The sequence below is a fragment of the Scylla paramamosain genome, chromosome 22 (genome assembly GCF_035594125.1).
Source record: "Scylla paramamosain isolate STU-SP2022 chromosome 22, ASM3559412v1, whole genome shotgun sequence".
Lineage (NCBI taxonomy): Eukaryota > Metazoa > Arthropoda > Malacostraca > Decapoda > Portunidae > Scylla > Scylla paramamosain.
The window spans coordinates 10,920,024-10,942,244 of NC_087172.1; the positions used below are offsets into that span (position 1 = coordinate 10,920,024).

At 38.9% G+C, this 22,221-nt stretch overlaps 1 protein-coding gene across 1 annotated transcript in view; it reads right to left on the minus strand.

Annotated features, from left to right (window-relative positions):
• LOC135111538 (protein argonaute-2-like) overlaps window positions 1-22,221 on the minus strand; it is a 253,733-nt gene that overhangs the window by 26,771 nt on the left and 204,741 nt on the right. The window contains exon 14 of the mRNA XM_064024947.1: window positions 3,319-3,436. Within this exon, the coding sequence (XP_063881017.1) occupies window positions 3,319-3,436 (118 nt within the window). The remainder of the gene's footprint in view (window positions 1-3,318; window positions 3,437-22,221) is intronic.

Genomic DNA, 22,221 nt, shown 5'->3' on the forward strand with positions numbered 1-22,221 from the left:
GGGACTGTCTACCACAGCAGCAATAGAACGGTAGGAAGAAAACTTGAGATGAAGTTACAGAGGGAAGGATAGAAGCCATAGGAGGGTAGTTTGGAAATCAAAGCTTTGTGCCAGACTCTATCAAAAGCTTTTGATATGTCTAAGGCAACAGCAAAAGTTTCACCAAAATCTCTAAAAGAGGATGAGCAAGACTCAGTAAGGAATCCCCAGTAGAGCAGCCTTGACAGAACCCATACTGGCGATCAGATAGAAAGTTGTGAAGTGATGGATGTTTAAGAATCTTCCTATTGAGGATAGATTAAAAAACTTTAGACAGGCAGGAAATTAAAGCAATAGGACAGTAGTTTGAGGGATTAGAATGGTCACCCTTTTTTAGGAACAGGCTGAATGTAGGCAAACTTCCAGCAAAAAGGAAAGGTAGATGTAGTTTAAGGGATTAGAATGGTCACCCTTTTTTAGGAACAGTCTGAATGTAGGCAAACTTCCAGCAAGAAGGAAAGGTAGATGTTGACAGACAGAGCTGAAAGAGTTTGACTAGACAAGGTGCAAGCACGGAGGTACAGTTTTGGAGAACAATAAAAGGGACCCCATCAGGTCCATAAGTCTTCCTACGGTTCAGACCAGCGAGGGCATGGAAAACGTCATTGCGAAGAATTTTAATAGGTAGTATGAAGTAGTCAGAGGCTGGGAGAGGGAGTTAAAATCCCAGAATTGTCCAAGGTAGAGTTTTTAGCAAGGGTTTGAGTGAAGAGTTCAGCTTTAGAAACAGATGTGATAGCAGTGGTGCCATCTGGTTGAAATAAAGGAGGCAAAGAAGAAGCAAAGTTATTGGAGATATTTTTGGCTAGATGCCAGAAGTCATGAGGGGAGCTAGATCTTGAAAGATTTTGACATTTTCTGTTAATGAAGGAGTTTTTGGCTAGTTGGAGAACAGACTTGGCATGGTTCTGGGCAGAAATATAAAGTGCATGAGATTCTGGTGATGGAAGGCTTATGTACCTTTTGTGGGCTGTCTTAAACCACAGTTTGGAAGGTTTAGGTCCAGCAAAAGAGTGAGGAATGTACGCCTCCATGCCAGACACTATCACTTCTGTTATGCGCTCAGCACACAAAGACGGGTCTCTGACATGGAAGCAGTAGTCATTCCAAGGAAAATCAGCAAAATACCTCCTCAGGTCCTCCCAACTAGCAGAGGCAAAACACCAGAGGCACCTTCGCTTAGAGGGATCCTGAGGAGGGATTGGAGTGATAGGACAAGATACGGATGTGAGATTGTGGTTGGAGGAGCCCAAAGGAGAAGAGAGGGTGACAGCATAAGCAGAAGGATTAGAGGTCAAGAATGTTGGGTGTATCTCCAAGACAGTCAGAAATAGAAGTAGGGTGTTGCACCAAATGCTCTGGGTCATAGAGGATAGCAATATTGAAGGCTAGTTCACCAGGATGGTCAGTGAAGGGAGAGGAAAGCCAAAGCTGGTGGTGAACATTGAAGTCTCCAAGAATGGAGATCTCTGCAAAAGGGAAGAGAGTCAGAAAGTGCTCCACTTTGGAAGTTAAGTAGTTAAAGAATTTCTTATAGTCAGAGGAGTTAGGTGAGAGGTATACAGTACAGATAAATTTAGTTTGAGAGTGACTCTGTAGTCATAGAGAAAACTTGGGAGATTCAAGAGTGTGGGCATGAGAGCGGGTTAAGTAGTTGCGCACATAAACGCAACATCCAGATTTGGATAAAAAATGAGGATAGAGAAAGTAGGAGAGAAGTAGGAGTGGAAGTGTCTGGCATCTGTTTCCACCCGTAGTGTTGCCACTAGCTCTGTATATTTAGCAGTAACTATGCTATTCTCCCATTCTGAGGACGACACTTGGCAACCCCAGCGACCTGCTGTGTGGAAAGCACCCTGATAAGAGCCCAGGGACCTGATAAGAGCGAAGGACACGGGCAGCCTGATACTAGGGAAGGATCTCAGATCCTTCCCTATTATTGTGTGTGTGTGTGTGTTCTCTGGACTTTTTCTGGTTGACGGATCACACAGCGAGATCCTTGATAAGCCATAACTAACCTTTTCAGAGATCACATCAAGCTACAAAGTACATCATTGTATTCGGAATAACACAGAGAAAAAAAATATTAGTATTCAAACAGTCTTCTGACAATTTCTAGGTTTATGATTTTTACCCGTCATGGCTTATGGGAAAATGGTTTAATCACCGGAATATAAGGGTTAATGATAAGTTCACAGCACCCCCTGATTCATTGCTTTTGACCTCACAGGCATAAAACAGGCTCTTGGCTGATGTCTTTTTGACAATACTGTATACTCGTATGTATATGCATCATGAATAAAAGTACTGAATCTGAATCTGAATCTTAATCTCTCTCTCTCTCTCTCTCTCTCTCTCTCTCTCTCTCTCTCTCTCTCTCTCTCTCTCTCTCTCTCTCTCTCTCTCTCTCTCTCTCTTTCCCTACTTTCTCCTTCCCTGCCCTCCTCTCCCTTCCTCTCTCTTGTCCCTTATCTCTGATAGATAAGAGGGAGGGGAGGTGACAAGGAGGGCCTGAGGTTTAAGAGAACTAAAGAGGAAGGGAGAGGGAAGGAAAAAAGAGGAGGAAGGGAAATAACTGGGGAAGGAGAGTATATGGGGTAAGGAAGTGGAGGAAGGGTGAAGGAAGATAATGGAAGGATGGGGAGAAAGTATAAAGAATAAATGTAAGCAGCAAAGGTGAGGAGTGAGTGAGGAATTAAAGGGTGAAAGGAAGTTCTAATAAATAAAAATGTTCTTTTCCTGTCCCCTACTCCTTTTCATTTTCCTCTATCCATTCAAGTTGCATTTATGCTCCTTCCATTCATTTTCATTGTCGTTCATGGATGCCAACACATTTCTCCACTCGCCACCGTTTGCCAACATACAGCTAAGCATTACTGGGGTTGTGTCTCTCTGTTAGGTTATTTGGGTATAGTTCCTTCCTCTCCTGATCACCATCCTGAGTAGTGGGGGGGAGGGGGGGTTAGTTTGGTAGGGCCATCCCTTACTTAGGGGGTTCCTACCTAATCAGAAACTATTTATTTATGGTTTTTATATTTTTCATTTTTGTAAAGTACTGAAATCAGCAACTCACTATTTTCTCATCGTGTCCCCCCTTGGCAGCAAAACTACTGATTTGGTTGTCTGGTTGACAATTTCTAATATGTGACCAGGTAAGTTGACACACTACACTAAAGTAATTAAGGAGTTTTAGGCATCTAAGATTCTGATTTATGGTTATTAAAAGTCCACAACCATAAATTCAAATTATATGTTGCAGCTATAATACATAAGCCTCACCTGGTGGGAGCAAAGGTAGAAGTCTTTCTGAGTTGGATGAGTGATGGTGTGGTCCACTGTTGTGCCTGGAGGAACATTGCCAGACCTCCCTACCCCTTCACGTTCATTGCAGAACAACCTGATAAAAAAAAAAAAAATTATAATCATTATACTCCATTCTCTACAAAGAGCAAATCTAACAAAACACTCATTCATGGGAACAGGAAAAGAAATGGTTTTCTACTCATATGTCGAGTATTATCTCTGATGCCTAATCCACTGAAAAGATGTTCACAATAGGAAATTTTCCACTTTCCCTTGATGTAGTATTCCATCTCCTATCAATGCTTACTTGGTGGTTATCAATTTTATTGAGCTGCCTCTCAAATTTTGCCCTTCCATTTCATTCAGATATGTTACAAACTTGTGATGTTATTGTTAAATTGTGGCATTATTGCTGTTTTGTATTATCACTGTTATGTTATTATTACTGTTGTGAATATGTAAAGAAAGGGTCTATGTATGGTGTAGGATTGATGAAAATAAAGATTTACTGCATTTGCAGACTGAGACATGTGGGATGGGAGAATTTTCAGGTTGATCTGAATGAAAGAAGTTGGGATGATGCAAGTATGCAAGATATGGAGCATCTGAATGAGAAGCTATGGATGTAAGGAGTGCAGCTGTAAACCAGATAGGATTTGTGAGAGTATGCAGAAAAGAATTTGTAAACTGTAGTGAATGATGAAATCTGAGAGGCTAAGAGGGAGCGAAAGACTAATAAAGTGTAGATGGCTGAGGAAAATAAGGCATGAAAGCAGAGAAGCTAAGAATGAGTATCAAAATCCATGGGCAGCATATGTGGGACAGCAGTGACTGATGAAGTGAAAGATGATGAATGCCAAGGTGAAGTGTGAAAGAAGCATGATTCACTCTTTAAGGGAGAGAAGAGAAAGGCATGGAAGATGGCCATGAATGGACAAGTTCATGAGAGGTGAGAATGTCAGGCAGTGAAAGTGTGGAGAGTCTGAAATTGACTGGTGTAGTTATAACAGAGAAGGAAAGAATCAGAGAGGCAATCACAGAGTCTTGGGACAGAGTCAGAGTCTCCTACACCACCCAGTGGGTGGTGTAGGAGAGGTGCTTGATATGAGAGAAGGATATGAGACACTGAAATAGAAAAATGCAAATGAACTAGATGAAAGGATTAGCAGGAAGTTGAAAGATGTATGAAAAGGAAGAAAAGTGCAACAGGACCAGATGATATACCATACAAGTTCTACAAGAATGGTGATGAGGTAGTGATCGATAAAATGAGTGGATTAATCACCCAAGTGTGTGATGAAGAGAGAGTGCCGAGAAAGAGGAATGAAAGTAGAGAGACACTGCTGCATATGAATGATACAAGAATTAGAATGACCTGAAGAACTGTTAATACAGTAGGTAAAGTGTTTAGTGCAGTGTTCAATGAAAGACTGAGTAATTGTAGGTAAAGTGTTTAGTACAGTGCTGAACGAAAGACTGAATAAGAGGATTACGAGAGCTAGTGTTGGGTGAGGAGCAGAATGGTTTCCATTTGGATAGAAGAGCAGAGGATATGTTTGGTGTGAATGAGATGACAGAAAAAAAAAAAGATGAAGGGAAGGTTTACTGATGTTTTCTTGATATAGTGAAAGCATGTGATAAGATGATATTAAAAAAAATAAATAAATAAAAAAATAAAAAAAATAAAATAAAATAAATAAATAAATATATATATATATATATATATATATATATATATATATATATATATATATATATATATATATATATATATATATATATATATATATATATATGCAGAGTAAAAAATAATAAATAAATAAATAAAAAATAAATAAAAAACAAATAAATAAAATAAAAAAAATTATAAAAATATTGGGTTGAGTAAAAATATAATCAATATAATGATAAGTATGTATGGTGACATGAAAGCTGAGGAGGAGGCAGTAGACACCTGCTAAAACAATAATTACTCCCAGTGAGGTCTAAAGCACTGGACCAAAACTTATCATTAAACCCAGCTGTGACCTCACTGAATGTTTCTCTTTGTGTCTTACAACACAAGGGGGCAGTCACAGCCTGCCCTCTACAGACAACTCTCTTCCTTCATACAAAACTACAAGAACCTAATTACACATGCACCCTTCACTCAAAATTCAAAATTATCATGGCAATTCCTACTCCAGCCTTGGAGTCCCCATCTGGGGAGGGGACCACAAATGTCCCCAGGTCGGACTGCTCTTCTGGTATTGACCCTAAGTGTCTTGACACCCCTCCTCAACTTTTTCTTCATTAACTTCTGTAACATTTGCAGTCTTAGATCTAATTTTTCAATCTGTAGAACACCATCTCTCCTCTACTAAACCTCATTTTCTTTTCCTTACTGAAACACAGGTGTCTGAGGCAACTGACAGTAGCCCCTTTTCTATTCCCTACTACTTTCTCTATCCTCATTTTCAATCCAAAGCTGGATGTTGTGTTTGTGTGTGCAAAGACTTAATCTACTCTCATGCCCACACTCTTTAATCTTCCAATTTTTCCACCATCTGGCTACAACTCCAGAGTCACTCTCAAACTAAATTTATCTGTGCTGTATACCTCTCACCTAACTCCTCCGACTATAAGAAATTCTATGACTACTTAACTTCCAAAGTGGAGCACATTTGTAATCTCTTCCCTTTTGCAGAGATCTCCATTCTTGGAGACTTCAATATTCACCACCAGCTTTGGCTTTCCTCTCCCTTCACTGACCATCCTGGTGAATTAGCTTTCAACTTTGCTCTCCTCCACAACTTAGAGCAATTGGTGCAATGCCCTACTCATATTCCTGACTGTCTTGGAGATGCACCCAACATTCTTGACCTTTTCCTAACCTCTAATTCTTCTGCTTATGCTGTTACCCTCTCTTCTTCATTGGGCTCCTCCGATCACAATCTCATATCTGTATCTTGTCCTATCGCTCCAATCTCTCCTCAGGATCCCCCTAAGTGGAGGTGCCTCTGGCATTTTGCCTCTGCTAGTTGGGAGGACCTGAGGAAGTATTTTGATGATTTTTCTTGGAATGACTACAGCTTCTGTGACAGAGGCCATCTCTGTGTGCCGAGCGCATAACAGAGGTGATAGTGTCTAGTATGGAGGCGTACATTCCTCACTCTTTCTTGACCTAAACCTTCCAAACCATGGTTTAATACAGCCTGTTCTAATTCTATACATGATAGAGAGGTAGCCCACAAAAGGTACTTGAGCCTTCTATCACCAGAATCTCATGCACTTTGTATTTCTACCTGGAACCATGTCAAGTCTATTCACCAACTATCCAAAAACTCCTTCATTAATAGAAAGTGTCAAAATCTTTCAAGATCTAATTCCCTAGTGACTTCTGGCACCTAGCCAAAAATATCTCCAATAACTTTGCTTCTTCTACTTTCCCTCCTTTATTTTAACCACATGGCACCACTGCTATCACCTCTATTTCTAAAGCTGAGCTCTTTGCTCAAGCCTTTGCAAAAAACACTACCTTGGATGATTCAGGGCTTGTTCCTCCTTCTCCTCCACCCTCTGACTACTTCATGCCACCTATTAAAATTCTTTGCAATGATGTTTTCCATTATGCCCTTGCTGGCCTAAACCCTCGGAATGCTTATGGACCTGATGGGGTCCCTCCTTTTGTTCTCCGAAACTGCACCTCCGTGCTTGCACTTTGCCTAGTCAAACTCTTTCAACTATGTCAACATCTACCTTTCCTTCTTGCTGGAAGTTTGCCTACATACAGCCTGTTCCTAAAAAGGGTGAAAGTTCTAATCCCTCAAACTACCACCTTATTGCTTTAATTTCCTGCCTATCTAAAGTTTAACATCTACCACTTCACAACCTTCTATCTGATCCCCAGTATGGGTTCCATCAAGGCTGCTCTACTGGTGATCTTCTGGTTTTCCTTTAGAGATTTTGGTGAAACTTTTGCTGTTGCCTTAGACATATCAAAAGCTTTTGATAGAATCTGGCACAAAGCTTTGATTTCCAAACTACCCTCCTATGGCTTCTATCCTTCCCTCTGTAACTTCATCTCAAGTTTTCTTCCTACCATTCTATTGCTGCTGTGGTAGATGGTCACTGTTCTTCTCCTAAATCTATTAACAGTGGTGTTGCTCTGGATTCTGTCCTGTCACCATCTCTCTTCCTATTACTCATCAATGATCTTCTAAACCAAACTTCTCGTCCTATCCAGTCTTACGCTGATAATACCACCCTGCACTTTCCATGGCTTTTCATAGATGTCCAACACTCCAGGAAGCAAACAGTTCACACAGGGAAGTCACAGAATGCCTGACTTCTGATCTCTCTAAAATTTCTGATTGGGGCAGAGCAAACTTGGTATATTTCAACGCCTCAAAAACTTAATTCCTTCATATATCAACTCAACACAACCTTCCAGACAACTATACCGTCTTCTTCAACGACACTCAACTGTCCCCCTTTTCTACACTGAACATCCTTAGTCTGTCCTTTTCTTAAAATCTAAACTGGAAACTTCACATCTCATCTCTAGCTAAAACAGCTTCCATGAAGTTAAGCATTCTGAGATGTCTCCGCCAGCTTTTCTCACCTCCACAGCTGCTAACTCTGTACAAGGGCCTTATTTGTCCATGTATGGAGTATGCTTCACATGTCTGGGGGGTTCCACTCATACTGCTCTTTTAGACAGGGTGGAATAAAAAACTTTTCATCTCATCAACTTCTCTCCTTTAACTGACCGTCTTCAGCTTCTTTCTCATTGATGCAATGTTGCATCCATAATTATCTTCTACTGCTATTTTCATGCTAACTGCTTTTCTGATCTTGCTAACTGCATGTCTCCCCTCCTCCCGCAGCCTCGCTGCACAAGACTTTCTTCTTTCTCTTACCCCTATTCTGTCTACCTCTCTAATACAAGAGTTAAGTATTCTCAATCATTCATCCCTTTCTCTCATAAACTCTGGAACTCTCTGCCTGCTTCTGTATTTCCACCTTCCTATAACTTGATTTCCTTCAAGAGGGAGGTTTCAAGATGCTTATCCTTCAATTTTTGACTAGTGCTTCGGACCCTATTTGGGGACCAGCATGTCAGTGGGCTTATTTTTATTAGAGTTTTGTTGCCCTTGGTTGATGCCCCTCCTCCTCCTCCTCCTCCTCCTCCTCCTCCTCCTCCTCCTCCTCAAAAAAAAAAAAAAAAAAAAAAAAAAAAAAAAAAAGTATACAAGTTGATTGGGTGAAGAGCAAAACAGGAATTAAGACAAAAATGCATTTTATTACCAACCCTATTTATCCTGTAATGAGAGAAATTAGCAGTCAGGATGTGAGAAATGAAAGCAAGAGCATGAGTGGTTATGAGTGAATCAGCAGAAGAGCCCTAAAGCTTATTAGATGTTGTGGATGGGTATGGTAGAGATTTTGGTATGAAATTTAATAATAGTGAAAAGAGCAAAGTGATGAAAGTAAATAGATCAAAGGGTGAGAGAAATGCAGTATGGAAACTTGGGAGTAGTGAGGTGCAACAGACACCTGAATACAAGTACTTAGGGCTATGGATGAGTCCAAATGGGTGTGATAAGACAAAGAATGAAACAATAAGCATGCTGAACCAGTGAATAGGTTAACTGGGAAGCATGGCAAGGTTGAGAGCATGTAAGTATGATGTGCTGAAAGAAGTGTGGAAGAGTGTGGCTGCACCAAGTATTATATATGGTATGGATGTGACTGCATGGAATGAAAATGAAATTGATAAGTCAGAAGTTGGACAGAGTTGAGTAGCAAGGATGGCATCAAATTCACCAAGGTATATAGCAGTAGAAGCTTTGAGATGTGATATGGAATGGAGCATACGAGTATTTATGGAAACTTACAAAAGTGACACTTAGATACAAGATTAGACTTGAAAGAATGGATGATGCAAGAATTTTTGTATTTGTGGAAAGAAAGTGGAAGCAAATGGCAGAAAAGGTGCATGAGAATGACAGACAGGAGTGGATCATAAGTTATATGGGGATTAGAATGGCTGGGAGAAATTGAAAAGAGCATGAAGAGGAGGTAGAGAGAAAAATGAATGGGATGTGAGAAAATGGAAAAGTGAAACAGATAGAGAAGTGAGGTAGGTGGGAAGAATGAGATGGAAAGAAAGAGGATTTGGAAAGACATAAGGAAAAAGAAGCCCCAAAGTATGAAAAGTGGTATGATGGAAGCCAGGGTGATCTCTTCTGAGTTACAGTACAATGTATGGAGATGAATGCAAGAAATCACAGATGGTCAAGTCCTGCAGCAGTGTGGCAGATGTGTGACATGGGACAGGATGAGACAAAGGAGCATGTGATACTGGAATGTTAAAGGTATGAGAGACAGGAGAAATATAAAATTAGTTATTCTGACTGAGTAAGGGCATAAAAGGAATGAAAGAGTGGAGAAGACAGGAAAGCAATAAATGGTACTGCTGCTGGGAGACAAATGAATGGATGATTGAGGCCATAAAGAGAAATGTGGTGTGGCAGATGCAGGGAGAATTAGTGTAGAAGATACTGTTATTTTCTATGCTTGTTTTATTTGTTCTTATTCTACACAAGTTGCTGCTCCAAAGGCAGGATGAAATAATTTCCAAGTGGTAAATAACTTGCATAGTTACTCAGTAATAAGGAATTAACTTAATATTAAATTAATCTTTGTAATACTAATCCAATGTAGTAAATAAATTAAACCTCACAGCTCACTTCCTACATAACTACAGTATTGATATCATAGCCATTACAGTCCTGGCTACTTCTAAGTATTCCTAACTCATTTCTAACTATACATGGTTATCATCTTATAGATGTACTGATGAAACTAGAAATGTTCATAAAAAATGGAGCATGCATATATATAAAGAACAATCTTTCTTTTACCTCATTAGACATCAACTGCCCAAATGTACATATATACCATATATACATACAATACACTACACTTAATCAACCCCAAACGATACCAGCACCGCTTACTTATGGCAGTGGATAGGTGCAGTGTGTGCCAGTGGCATATATTTATGGAGACAATTTAAAAAATTGCTGTGTCCATATTTTGACTGGGAGGCTTTTCATACTTTGTCAGGATACTTCTCATAACTTTACCCTTCCCCCTCACTGACCATAAGCCCATACCAATCCTGTAGGCATGCTGAAGGTACAGGTCCCATTCCTGATTTGACTGCAGTACAAGGAGGATGTCTCACTGTGCGCAAGAATATCTAAAATATGTCATAAGTGTAGTAAACAGTGTGTACAGAAAAATAACAAAGCCTCAATGGAATTAGTGTTTTATCATATAAGAAATAATTATAAAAGAAGTAATATAAAACATATATTTCAGTGACTTGTAAATCACCTCACAAGTTAATAGTGTCTAAAATTGTTGTATATATGTGTTATCTACTTCTGATTACTTATTTTCATGATTTCTATTGAAATACAACATGTTTACAATAAAATATTTTTGTACGTCAAAACAAAATATCCGACTTCATACACGCAGCTTGGCTCATAGGCTCACATATCCCCACATAACTCATGTCAAACCTCTACGTACTCAAACTCCTGCATCTCAGACCCTCAGTCTACCTTCCAAAGTTAGTTCAGCAAGTGCTATGGTGTGCTTAAGTCTGTGGGGTTGTAACAGTCCAAATATCAAAACTTCTGGTCCCTAAAAATCATGAAAATAATAAGAGAAGAATAGCAAAATGTATCAAGTATGTTTTTTGTAGCCATTCTACACACTTAAAAAAATCAAAATTTGCTTGGCACCAGGGGAAAGTTGTGAAAAATGCTTGCCATCGAATGGGTTATCTGAATCTCTACATGTTAGTTGTGTACTGGCTTCAACCTAACTCTTTTAAGGATAATCTTATCCTAATCAACTTCTTAGAACAATTCTGTATTAATAAGGAAGTTACAATCATTCGTGATTTTAACTTGCCTGCTATTTTCTGGTCAAGGGATAATACAATATATCTGGATTACAGGCCAACTATCCAAGGATTCACAAATTATTTTGATATAATTGGTTTACTTTAGTGAGCTGGCCTTCCTACATTTCTTTATTCTGGTAATACACTAGACTAAGTATTATCAACCATAGATAACAGAACTGAAAATGTTCAATCTTTATGGCAATTTCAATGCTGCAGTTATTTTTTGTTCAGTTATTACTACATGTGTGACTCAGATAATGGTAACATCACATAACTGAACAAGAGAGCTTAGATTGAAGGTAAACATAAAACTATGAATAAGCATCCATCCAATATTGACAAAGACAGTTGAATGTCATGAAGAAGAGGAGATAGCTAACTGGAAGATTATGCTGAGTTGATGGATGGAAGAACTGGGTTTTGAGACGATGAAAGACACAAGTTCACTTTGCTCCAATCAGAAATTTAGGAAGTTCAGAAATCAGGAAATCTGTGGGTTCCCTGGGTGAGCTGTTTAATTGATAAAAGACATGGAAAAATGAAGATTGTTATCATCAGCATAGGGGTTTGGCTAGGAAGATCAATGCTGAATAATAGAGAGGGTGACAGGACAGAATACCAGGAACACCATTGCTAATGGAACAATGAGAAAAGTTTCACTTCCAGTGCAAAAACAGGAGCCTGGATCTCCAGACAATGTGGACCTGTTACTATCTTTCCCACAGATGTGGGGGTGCCACCTCTGTTACAAGAGTTTCTGTAGGCTCAAAAAATTTCACCCTCCTTCCTGCCTTGGCCCAACCTGGCCAAGGATGCCATAGAAAGGCAGAAAGCTTTATTGGGCATTTCCACCTAAACTATGTGAGGTCCTTGCTATATTTACTAGTAGCATTGCCTTATCCTCTACCAGCAGCATTTCCTCCCAAATGGGCATGAGGATGGAGGCAGAGGAGACAAGTGGATAAATTACAAAACTATATAAAAAAAAAAGAAAATTGAATGATTGATAGACTTCTTTGGAGGACAAAAAACAGCACATGAAAATTTGTGATATTTGAGAAAAAATAGAGCTGATCAGATCACAAAAAGAAATCATAAACAAGACTGCATCATCCAGTTGCCATTATAAATGCTAAACTTCCTGACCCCTCAGGATCCTGAATTTTCAACCACCTGGCTATGAGTACAGAATCACTCTCAAATTAAATTCACCTGTGCTATATACTTATCACCTAGCTCCCATAACTACAAAAAATTGAACTTCCAAAATAGAACACATCCTCTCTTTGTGGTGATTTCCATTTTTGGAGACCAGTGTTAACCACCAGCTCTGGCTTTCCTCTCCCTTTGCTGAGAAACGTGGTGAACTAGCCTTTGACTTCGGTGCCCTCCATGACCTAAGGCCTATTTCACAGTCACTTCCTGTTGTTGTGATCATTACCAATGAGTGGTGATGTCTGCCACCAACAACAAATTCAATTTCACAGACATTTTTTGTGGCATTGTTTGTTTTGATCCTTACCAGAAATTGAAACCTTTGGTAATGCTGGCTTGGGATCTGATGGGCCTCCTCAATGGATCTTACCAATGCATTTATGTCTTGCAAATATCACAAGTTCTTATCATCTTGCACTTGTTTTATTTCCTAAATTGTACATTAAAATCATTTAACAAAACAACAACATTTTGTAGGCTATAACAGTAATATGATAAAGTTTAAGAAGAATCTGGATGGCAGTGTGAATTCACTTCATGATAATTACTCCCAGTGAGGTCTAAAGCACTGGATCAGGGGGTGCTGTGAACTTATCATTAAAACCAGCTGTGACCTCACTGAGGATTTCTCTTTGTCTCACAATACAGGGGGGACAGTCACAGCCTGCCCTCTAAAGACAACTCTCTTCCTTCACACAAAACTACAAGCACCTAATTACATACACACCCTTTACTAAAAATTCAAAATCATGGTGACTCCTACACCAGCCTCAGAGTCCCCATCTGGAGAGGGGACCACAAATGTCCCCAGGTCGTACTGCTCTTCTGGTATTGACCCTAAGTGTCTTGACACCCCCTCAACTTTTCTTCATTAATTTCTGCAACATTCGTGGTCTTAGATTTAATTTTCAATCTGTAGAACATCATCTCACTTCTGGTAAACCTAATCTTCTTTTTCTCACTGAAACACAGGTGTCTGAGGCAACTGACAGTTGGCCCTTTTCTGCTTCCTCCTACTTTCTCTATCCTCATTTTCAATCCAAAGCTGGATGTTGCATTTATGTGCACAATGATTTAACCTGCTCTCATGCCCAAGCTTTTGAATCTTCTGAGTTTTCCACCATCTGGCTACGACTAGAGTCACTCTCAAATTAAATTCATCTATGCTGTATACCTCTCACCTAACTTATCTGACTATAAGAAATTCTTTGGCTGCTCAACTTCCAAAGTGGAACACATTCTGACTCTCTTCCCTTCTGCAGAGAGATCCATTCTTGGAGACTTCAATGTTCACCAACAGCTTTGGCTTTCCTCTCCCTTCACTGACCATCCTGGTGAACTAGCCTTCAACTCTGCTATCCTCCATGACCTAGAGCAATTGGTGCAACACCCTACTCATATTCCTGACCGTCTTGGGGATACGCCCAACATTCTTGACCTTTTCCTAACCTCTAATCTTTCTGCTTGTGCTGTTATCCTCTCTTCTCCATTGGGCTCCTCCAATGATAATCTCATATCTATATCTTGTCCTATTGCTCCAATCCCTCCTCAGGATCCCCCTAAGCAGAGGTGCTCTGGTGTTTTGCCTCTGCTAGTTGGGGGGACCTGAAGAGTTTTTTTTGCTGATTTTCCTTGGAGTGACTAATGCTTCTGTGACAGAGACAAGTCTCTGTGTGCCAAGCACATAACAGAGGTGATAGTGTCTGGCATGGAGATGTACATCCCTCACTCTTATTTTTGACCTAAACCTTCCAAACCTTGGTTTAACACAGCCTGTTCTTGTGCTATAAATGATAGAGAGGTGGCCCACAAAAGGTACTTGAGCCTTCCATCACCAGAATCTCATGCACTGTACATTTCTGCCCAGAACCATGCCAAGTCTGTTCTCCAACTAGCCAAAAACTTTCATTAATAGAAAGTGTCAAGATCTTCCAAGATCTAACTTCCCTCATGACTTCTGGCATTTAGCCAAAAGCATCTCCAATGACTTTGCTTCTACTTTCCCTCCTTTATTTCAACCACATGGCACCACTGCAATCACATTTATCTCTAAAGCTGAATTCTTCACTCCGACCTTTGCTAAAAACTCTACCTTGGACGATTCTGGGCTTGTTCCTCCCTCTCCTTCACCCTCTGACTACTTCATGCTACCTACTAAAATTCTTCACAATGATGTTTTCCATGCCTTCACTGGCTTAAACCCTAGGAAGGCTTATGGACCTGATGGGGTCCCTCTTATTTTTCTCTGAAACTGCACCTCCATGCTTGCACCTTGCCTAGTCAAACTCTTTCAACTTTGTCTGTCAACATCTACCTTTCCTTTTTGCTGGAAGTTTGCCTACATTCAGCCTGTTCCTAAAAAGGGTGATCATTCTAATCCCTCAAACTACAGTCCTAATGCTTTAATTTCCTGCCTATTTAAAGTTTTTTAATCTATCCTCAACAGGAAGATTCTTAAACATCTATCACTTCACAACCTTCTATCTGATAGCCAGAATGGGTTTCATCAAGGCCACTCTACTGGTGATCTTCTGGCTTTCCTTACTGAGTCTTGGTCATCCTCTTTTACAGATTTTGGTGAATCTTTTGCTGTTGCCTTAGACATATCAAAAGCTTTTCGTAGAGTCTGGCACAAAGCTTTAATTTCCAAGCTACCCCCCTATGGCTTCTATTCTTCTCTCTGTAACTTCATCTCAAGTTTCCTTTCTGACCATTCTATTGCTGCTGTGGTAGACAGTCACTCTTCTTTTCCTAAATCTATTAAAAGTGGTGTTCCTCCGGGTTCTGTCCTGTCACCCACTCTCTTCCTATTATTCATCAATGATCTTTTAAACCAAACTTCTTGCCCTATCCACTCCTATGCTGATGATACCACCCTACACTTTTCCACATCTTTATGATTCATAGACATCCAACCCTTCATGAAGTAAACAGGGAAGCCACAGAACACCTGGCTTCTGATCTCTCTAAAATTTCTGATTGGGGCATAGCAAACTTAGTATTGTTCAATGCCTCAAAACTCAATTCCTCCATCTATCAACTTGACACAACCTTCCAGACAACTATCCCCTCTTCTTCAATGATACTCAACTGTTCCTCTCTTCTACACTGAACATCCTTGGTCTATCCTTTTCTTATAATCTAAACTGGAAATTTCACATCTTATCTCTAGCTAAAACAGTTTCTTTAAGATCAGGCATTCTGAGACGTCTCTGCCAGTTTTTCACACCACCTACCTGCTTCTGTATTTCCACCTTCCTATGACTTGAACTCCTTTAAGAGGGAGGTTTCAAGACACTTATCCTTCAATTTTTGACCACCCCTTCAGACCCTATTCAGGACTGGCATCTCAGTGTTTTTTTTTATTTATTCATTTTTTCTATTTTTAATTAGATTATTGTTGTTCTTGGCTGGTGTCCCTCGTACATAAAAAAAAGTTGATGAAAACTTCACTATCTGTTACCTGTATTTCATCTACTATGCCTCCTTGGTTAAAAACTGTAATAACCCTCACACACACACATATGGAATTTGTCACGTAAGAGAAATAGTTGATAATGTTGAAATAGAATTACCATTTCCATCATAGGGCTAGGCTTGCTTCTGTTAGGCTAGGTTTAGATTAATTCATTTCATTAATCTAAATGGTAATTCTTTCAGTGGGCAGATCATGAAGAAAGAGAGAGAGAGAAAAAAAAATCATAACCACTTTCTTAAAATTAGTAGGTTAGGGCTATTTCCGTAAAACCTGAAATATTTAAATCTAACAATGTATGTGTACAGCATTGAGGGAGAGATAATTTACTATGTGCCTGGTTGGCATATGCAGAGTTTGGTAAATGTTCAAAGAGAAGAATCTAAATAAAAATATAACCATGTTTGCAGTAGATGGATAAGGCATGTTGTATTTCAATTTTCCATGCCTTCCTCTCTCTCTCTTTTAGTGCTGGTGTGGTCAACACTCATTTTGTCTAATAAGGGGGCTCTGGCATACCAGTATTATCAAAGCAGAGGTATTTGTTTTGTTATGATCGTTACCAGGTTGGTAATCACCATAACCAAGAAAATGACTGTGAAATCAGATCGTGGTGTTGGTAATGCCTATTAACAGGTTGGTAAGGATCTTGCTTGGGAACATTACCAAGTGACTGAAATCAGCCTCTAGACTAATTAGTGCAACACCCTACTCATATTCCTGACCATTTTGGAAATAATCCCAACATTCTTGACCCTTTCCAAACCAATAATCTTTCTGCTTATACTGTCACTCTGTCTTCTCTAATAGGTTCCTCTGATGAAAACCTCTTATCTGTATCTTGTCCTATTCCTCCAATTCCTCCTCAGAATCCCCCAAAGCAGAAGTGCCAATGGCATTTTGCCTCTGCTAATTGTGGGGAACTGAGGAGCTATTATTGATTTTCCATGGAATGACTACTGCTTTCATATCAGTGACCTGTCTCTGTGTGCTGTGTACATAACAGAGATGATAGTGTCTGGCATGAAGGTGTACATTCCTCACTCTTTCTCTTCCCCTAAACCTTCCAAGCCTTGGTTTAACTCAGCCTTTTCTCGTGCTATACATGATAAAAACAGCCCACTAATGATACTTGAGCCTTCATTAACTGAATCTTATGGACTTCATATTTCTGCCAGAAATCATGCCAAATCTATTCTCCAACTATCCAAAAACTCCTTCATCAATTGAAAAGTCAAAATCTTTCTAGATCAAACTCCCCTTGTAATTTCTGGCACCTAGCCAAAAATATGTACAAGAACTTTGCTTCCTCATTTTTCATCCTCTACTTTAATCTGATGACACCACTGGCATCTCATCTATCTCTAAAGCTGAACTCTTTGCTCAAACCTTTGCAAAATGATTGAGGATTTCTTCCTCTCTCTCCTTCTGACTAGTTCTATGAAGTTAAGGTTTCCAAGTTGTCTCTGCCAGTTTTTCTTGTTCCCCAAGCTGCTCTCTATATGGCCCTTATCTGTCTATGTATGGAATGTGCTTCACATGCAAGGGATGTTCCACTCACAAAGCTTTTCTAGACAAGGTGAAATCAAAAGCATTTCATCATATCAACTACTCTCCTCTAACTGACTGTCTTTAACCACTCTCTCATTGCTGCAATATTGTGTCTCTTGTTATCTTATACTATTTTCATATTACCTGCTCTACTGATCTTGATAACTGGTTGTCTCCCCTTCTCCCATAGCCTCATTACATAAGATTTTCTATTTTCTCTCACCTCCATTCTGTCCACATTTATTCATCCCTTTTTACTGATAAACTCGGGAAATTCTTGCCTGCTTCTGTATTTCCTCCTCCCTATGAAGAGGGAGCTTTCAAGACATTTATCTTCCAATTCTGGATGATCCTTTTTACCTTTCTTTTGGGACTGGCACATCCATGGCTCCTTTTCTTCCCTTCTCGTTGGCCATGGCCAATGTTCATCATATATATATATATATATATATATATATATATATATATATATATATATATATATATATATATATATATATATATATAAGAACAAAACAAGTTAAAATAAAAAAAATAAAATAAAAAATAAATAAAATATAGGCCCACTGAGATGCTGGTCCCCAAATAGGCTCCAAAGCAGTAGTCAAAAATTGAAACCTCCCTCTTGAAGGAATTCAAGTCATAGGAAGGTGGAAATATAGAAGCAGGCAGGGAGTTTCAGAGCTTACCATAGAAAGGGATGAAAGACTGAGAATACTTGTTAACTCTTGCATTAGAGAGGTGGACAGAATAGGGGTGAGAGAAAGAAGAAAGTCTTGTGAAACAAGGCCATGGGAGGAAAGGGGGCATGCAGTTAGCAAGATCAGAAGCGCAGTTAGCATGAAAATAGCAGTAGAAGATAGCAAGAGATGCAACATTGCATTGATGGGAAAGAGGCCGAAGACAGTCAGTTAGAGGATAGGTGATGAGATGAAAAGCTTTTGATTCCACCCTGTCTAAAATAGTGGTATGAGTGGAATGCCTCCATACATGTGAAGCATAATCCATACACGGGTAGATAAGGCCCCTGTACAGAGTTAGCAGCTTGGGGGTGAGAAAAACTGGCAGAGATGACTCAATACCTAACTTCACAGAAGCCGTTTTAGCTAGAGATGGGATGTGAAGTTTCCAGTTCAGATTATAAGTAAAGAACAGATCAAGGATATTCAGTGTAGAAGAGGGGGACAGCTGATGTAACCCAAAAACCAGTAAGAAATGAAACATGTAAGAAAGAAGAATGAAACAAGAATGAAGAAATGAAGAAATGAAGAAGGAAGTAAGAAATAGAAAGAATAAATGAAAGAAGATGATAAACATGAAAGCAGGTACCAAGAAGCTATCACCATCCTGATAGATAAGAGATGAGACATGATCACCAAGGAAAGAGATACCAGGTGGCTATCACTAAATTAGTATAGGGGGGCCGAGGTCACTGGAAGCCAATGACGTGGACAACACAAACAGCTGCCACACCATAGGAAACACTGCCTCTTTGTTCCTGATCAAATGTGATCACCAAAGCTACTCAAGAATTAACCTTATTGAAAGTTAACTGTATGATCAAAATATGGGAAGATAAATATAGTTACCTGAAAATGGACCTTATGGATAGTATAGGAAAATGAACTGTAAGATCAAAGTATGAGAAAATAAATATAGTTACTCAAAAATGAACCTTATTGAAAATTATAGGAAAATAAACCGAAGTATGGGCAAATAAATCTTATAGCAATGGAAGCTTTGCTGGGGGAAAAGGTTGCTCTAACATCACATGTATATTATGAGGTATAGGAGATGGGAATAGACAGAAGCAGACAGAGCTGTCAGACCAGAGAGGGTCAAGATGGGTAAGCTACCTGTCACAGTACCAGTAAATTGAGTCAGACAGTTGTAATGCAGTCAGAGTAAATTGTTGGTGTTATATATTGACAGAGGGATTGGGTAGGTGTAGGTTGTGTTTTCTCATTGAATATTAGTTGTGAGGTTTGTGTAGGATGTAATTCATTACTGAGTATTAAATATGTGGAGTGATTTTAATCAGAAGTGTAAAATAAAGTGTTCGAGATATTTAATGGAATTTATTCGTAGAGATGAAACAATTTTTGTAGTTTTTGGTTGTTGTCAGAAGTTGTATGTGATCATCTGAGTGTATATACATGTAAATAAAAAAAATTAAGTAAAATTTCTAAAAAACTTAAATGCATTCACTTAAACTCACTAAAGCCAGTCTTAGAGATTAGGGATGCGGCAAGATCATCCAACATAGAAGCAGTTGAGTGTCATTGAAGCTGAGGGATAGTTGTCTGGAAGGTTGTGTTGAGTTGATAGATGGAGGAATTGAATTTTTGAGGCACTGAACAATACTAAATTTGATCTGCCCCAGTCAGAAATTTTAAAGAGATCAGAAGTCAGGCATTCTGTGGCTTCTCTGCATGAATTGTTTACTTCATGAGGAATTGGACATTTATGAAAAGATGTGGAAAAGTGCAGGGCAGTATCATCAGCGTAGGAGTGGACAGGACAAGAAGTTTGGTTTAGATCACTGATGAATAATCCAGAGAGAGTTAGTGACAGAACAGAACCATGAGAAACAAAACCGTTAACAGACTATCTACCACAGCAGCAATATAACAGTCAGAACGGAAACTTGAGATGAATTTACAAAGAGAAGGATAGAAGCTGTAGGAGGGTAGTTTGGAAATCAAAGCTTTGTGCCAGACTAGGAAAAGCTTTTGATATATCTAAGGCAACAGCAAAAGTTTCACCAAAATTTCAAAAAGAGGATGACCAAGACTCAGTAAGGAAAGCCAGAAGATCACTAGTAGAGCTGCCTTGATGGAAACCATACTGGCAATCAGATAAAAGGTTGAGAAATGATAGATGTTTAAGAATTTTCCTGTTGAGGATAGATTCAAAAACTTTAGATAGGCAGGAAATTAAAATAATAGCATGGTTGAGGGATTAGAACTGTCAGCCCTTTTAGGAAAAGGCTGAATATAGTCAAACTTCCAGGAAGAAGGAAAGGAAGATGTTGATAGACAGAGTTGAAAGAGTTTGACTAGGCAAGGTGCAAGCATGGAGGCAAAGGTTTGGAGCATGAAGTATATACTATATAATTTACATCCAATGCATGAATTACAAAATTTAAATTATTTGAGGTTCATTTTTGTATACTGAACTTTCCCCTATTATACCAAAGTTAAGTGTGTGTGGGGGAGTCCAACCGCCATTTTTTAAAATTTCTGGCTTTATTGTCAGTAGTTCTCTCTCTCTCTCTCTCTCTCTCTCTCTCTCTCTCTCTCTCTCTCTCTCTCTCTCTCTCTCTCTCTCTCTCTATTCACCCTCTCTCCCCATATGAACTAGTGATAAGATAATCACATGTTAAGAACAAATCTATGCTTAAAGGGCACACACTGCCCAAAGACTTTTGTAAATGACTGAAACAGCATGCCCTTCTAATACACTCATCTCTTACTTTTACACTACACTAAACACAATCTTTTTTAAAATAAGATAATGAAAGCAAACAAGTATAGTGGAACCTCAGTTATTGAATGCCTCCCTTTTCAAACAAATTAGTTTCTGAACAAAATTTTGAATTCATAATTGCTTTGGCTGCAGTAAAATTAAGTTCTAGGGCAAAGTTACTGGATTTCAAATATTAAGACATAGTAAAAGCTGCCGTTTATTTCAAATTTATAATTTCTATAAGTATTTATTTTGTTTTTATATATTTAGAGGAGAGACACAAAGTTTAAGACAGTAATTCAATTTTTGAAATAAAGTAAATGTGATCCCATTGAAAAGTCTTGATGTAAACAAATAGTTTTCAGCTAGCTCAGGAGTAATCCCAAGCCACCTGTGGCTCTCTTGATGACCCACAATGCCATCCCTACTGGACAATTGCATTCTCCCAGTAGTTTTTCCCAGCTGCAAGATGTCCAAGTGTTATGATCATCTTCAATTTGGTGGTAAGCGGATTGCTCCTCTCTTTGTCACTCTGTAAACCTTCCCTCACTAGATCAGTGATAAAGAGAATACCTGCATAGTCTAAACAGTATCTTCTAATGAGTTCTGTGTCACTAAGTTCATTCAATATATCCTTTCTGGATAAATAATTTATGAGCTGGAAATGTTGTGAAGCAGCCATCTTGGCTGTGGAAGCATTTTTATTATTTCTTTTATGCAATATGAAAGGAATTAAAGAGCAGGGTCACAAAAACTTATCCAACCAAAGAAAGTAATAGTGGAAGATGCCCAAAAACAAATAAATAAGACAAAATAGAAATGTAATACAGTAGAACCTTGGTTCTCAAACTTAATTAGTTCCTGAATGCCATTCAAAATCCAAGACTAGTTTCTCCACAAGAATGAATGTTAAATGGATTAATCCATTCCCAGACACCAGTCCACCCTATCTTAGTGGAATAATTTATGAGCTGGAGATGTTGTGAAGCAGCCATCTTGGCTGTGGAAGCATTTGTCACAAGTCACTAAGACAGGGTAGACTGGTGTTTGGGAATGGATTAATCCATTTAACATTCTTTCTTATGGAAAAACTGGTTTCGGTTTTCGAACATTTCGGATTTTGAATGGCATTCAGGAACTAATTAAGTTTGAGAACCGAGGTTCCACTGTATTACATTTCTATTTTGCCTTATTTATTTGT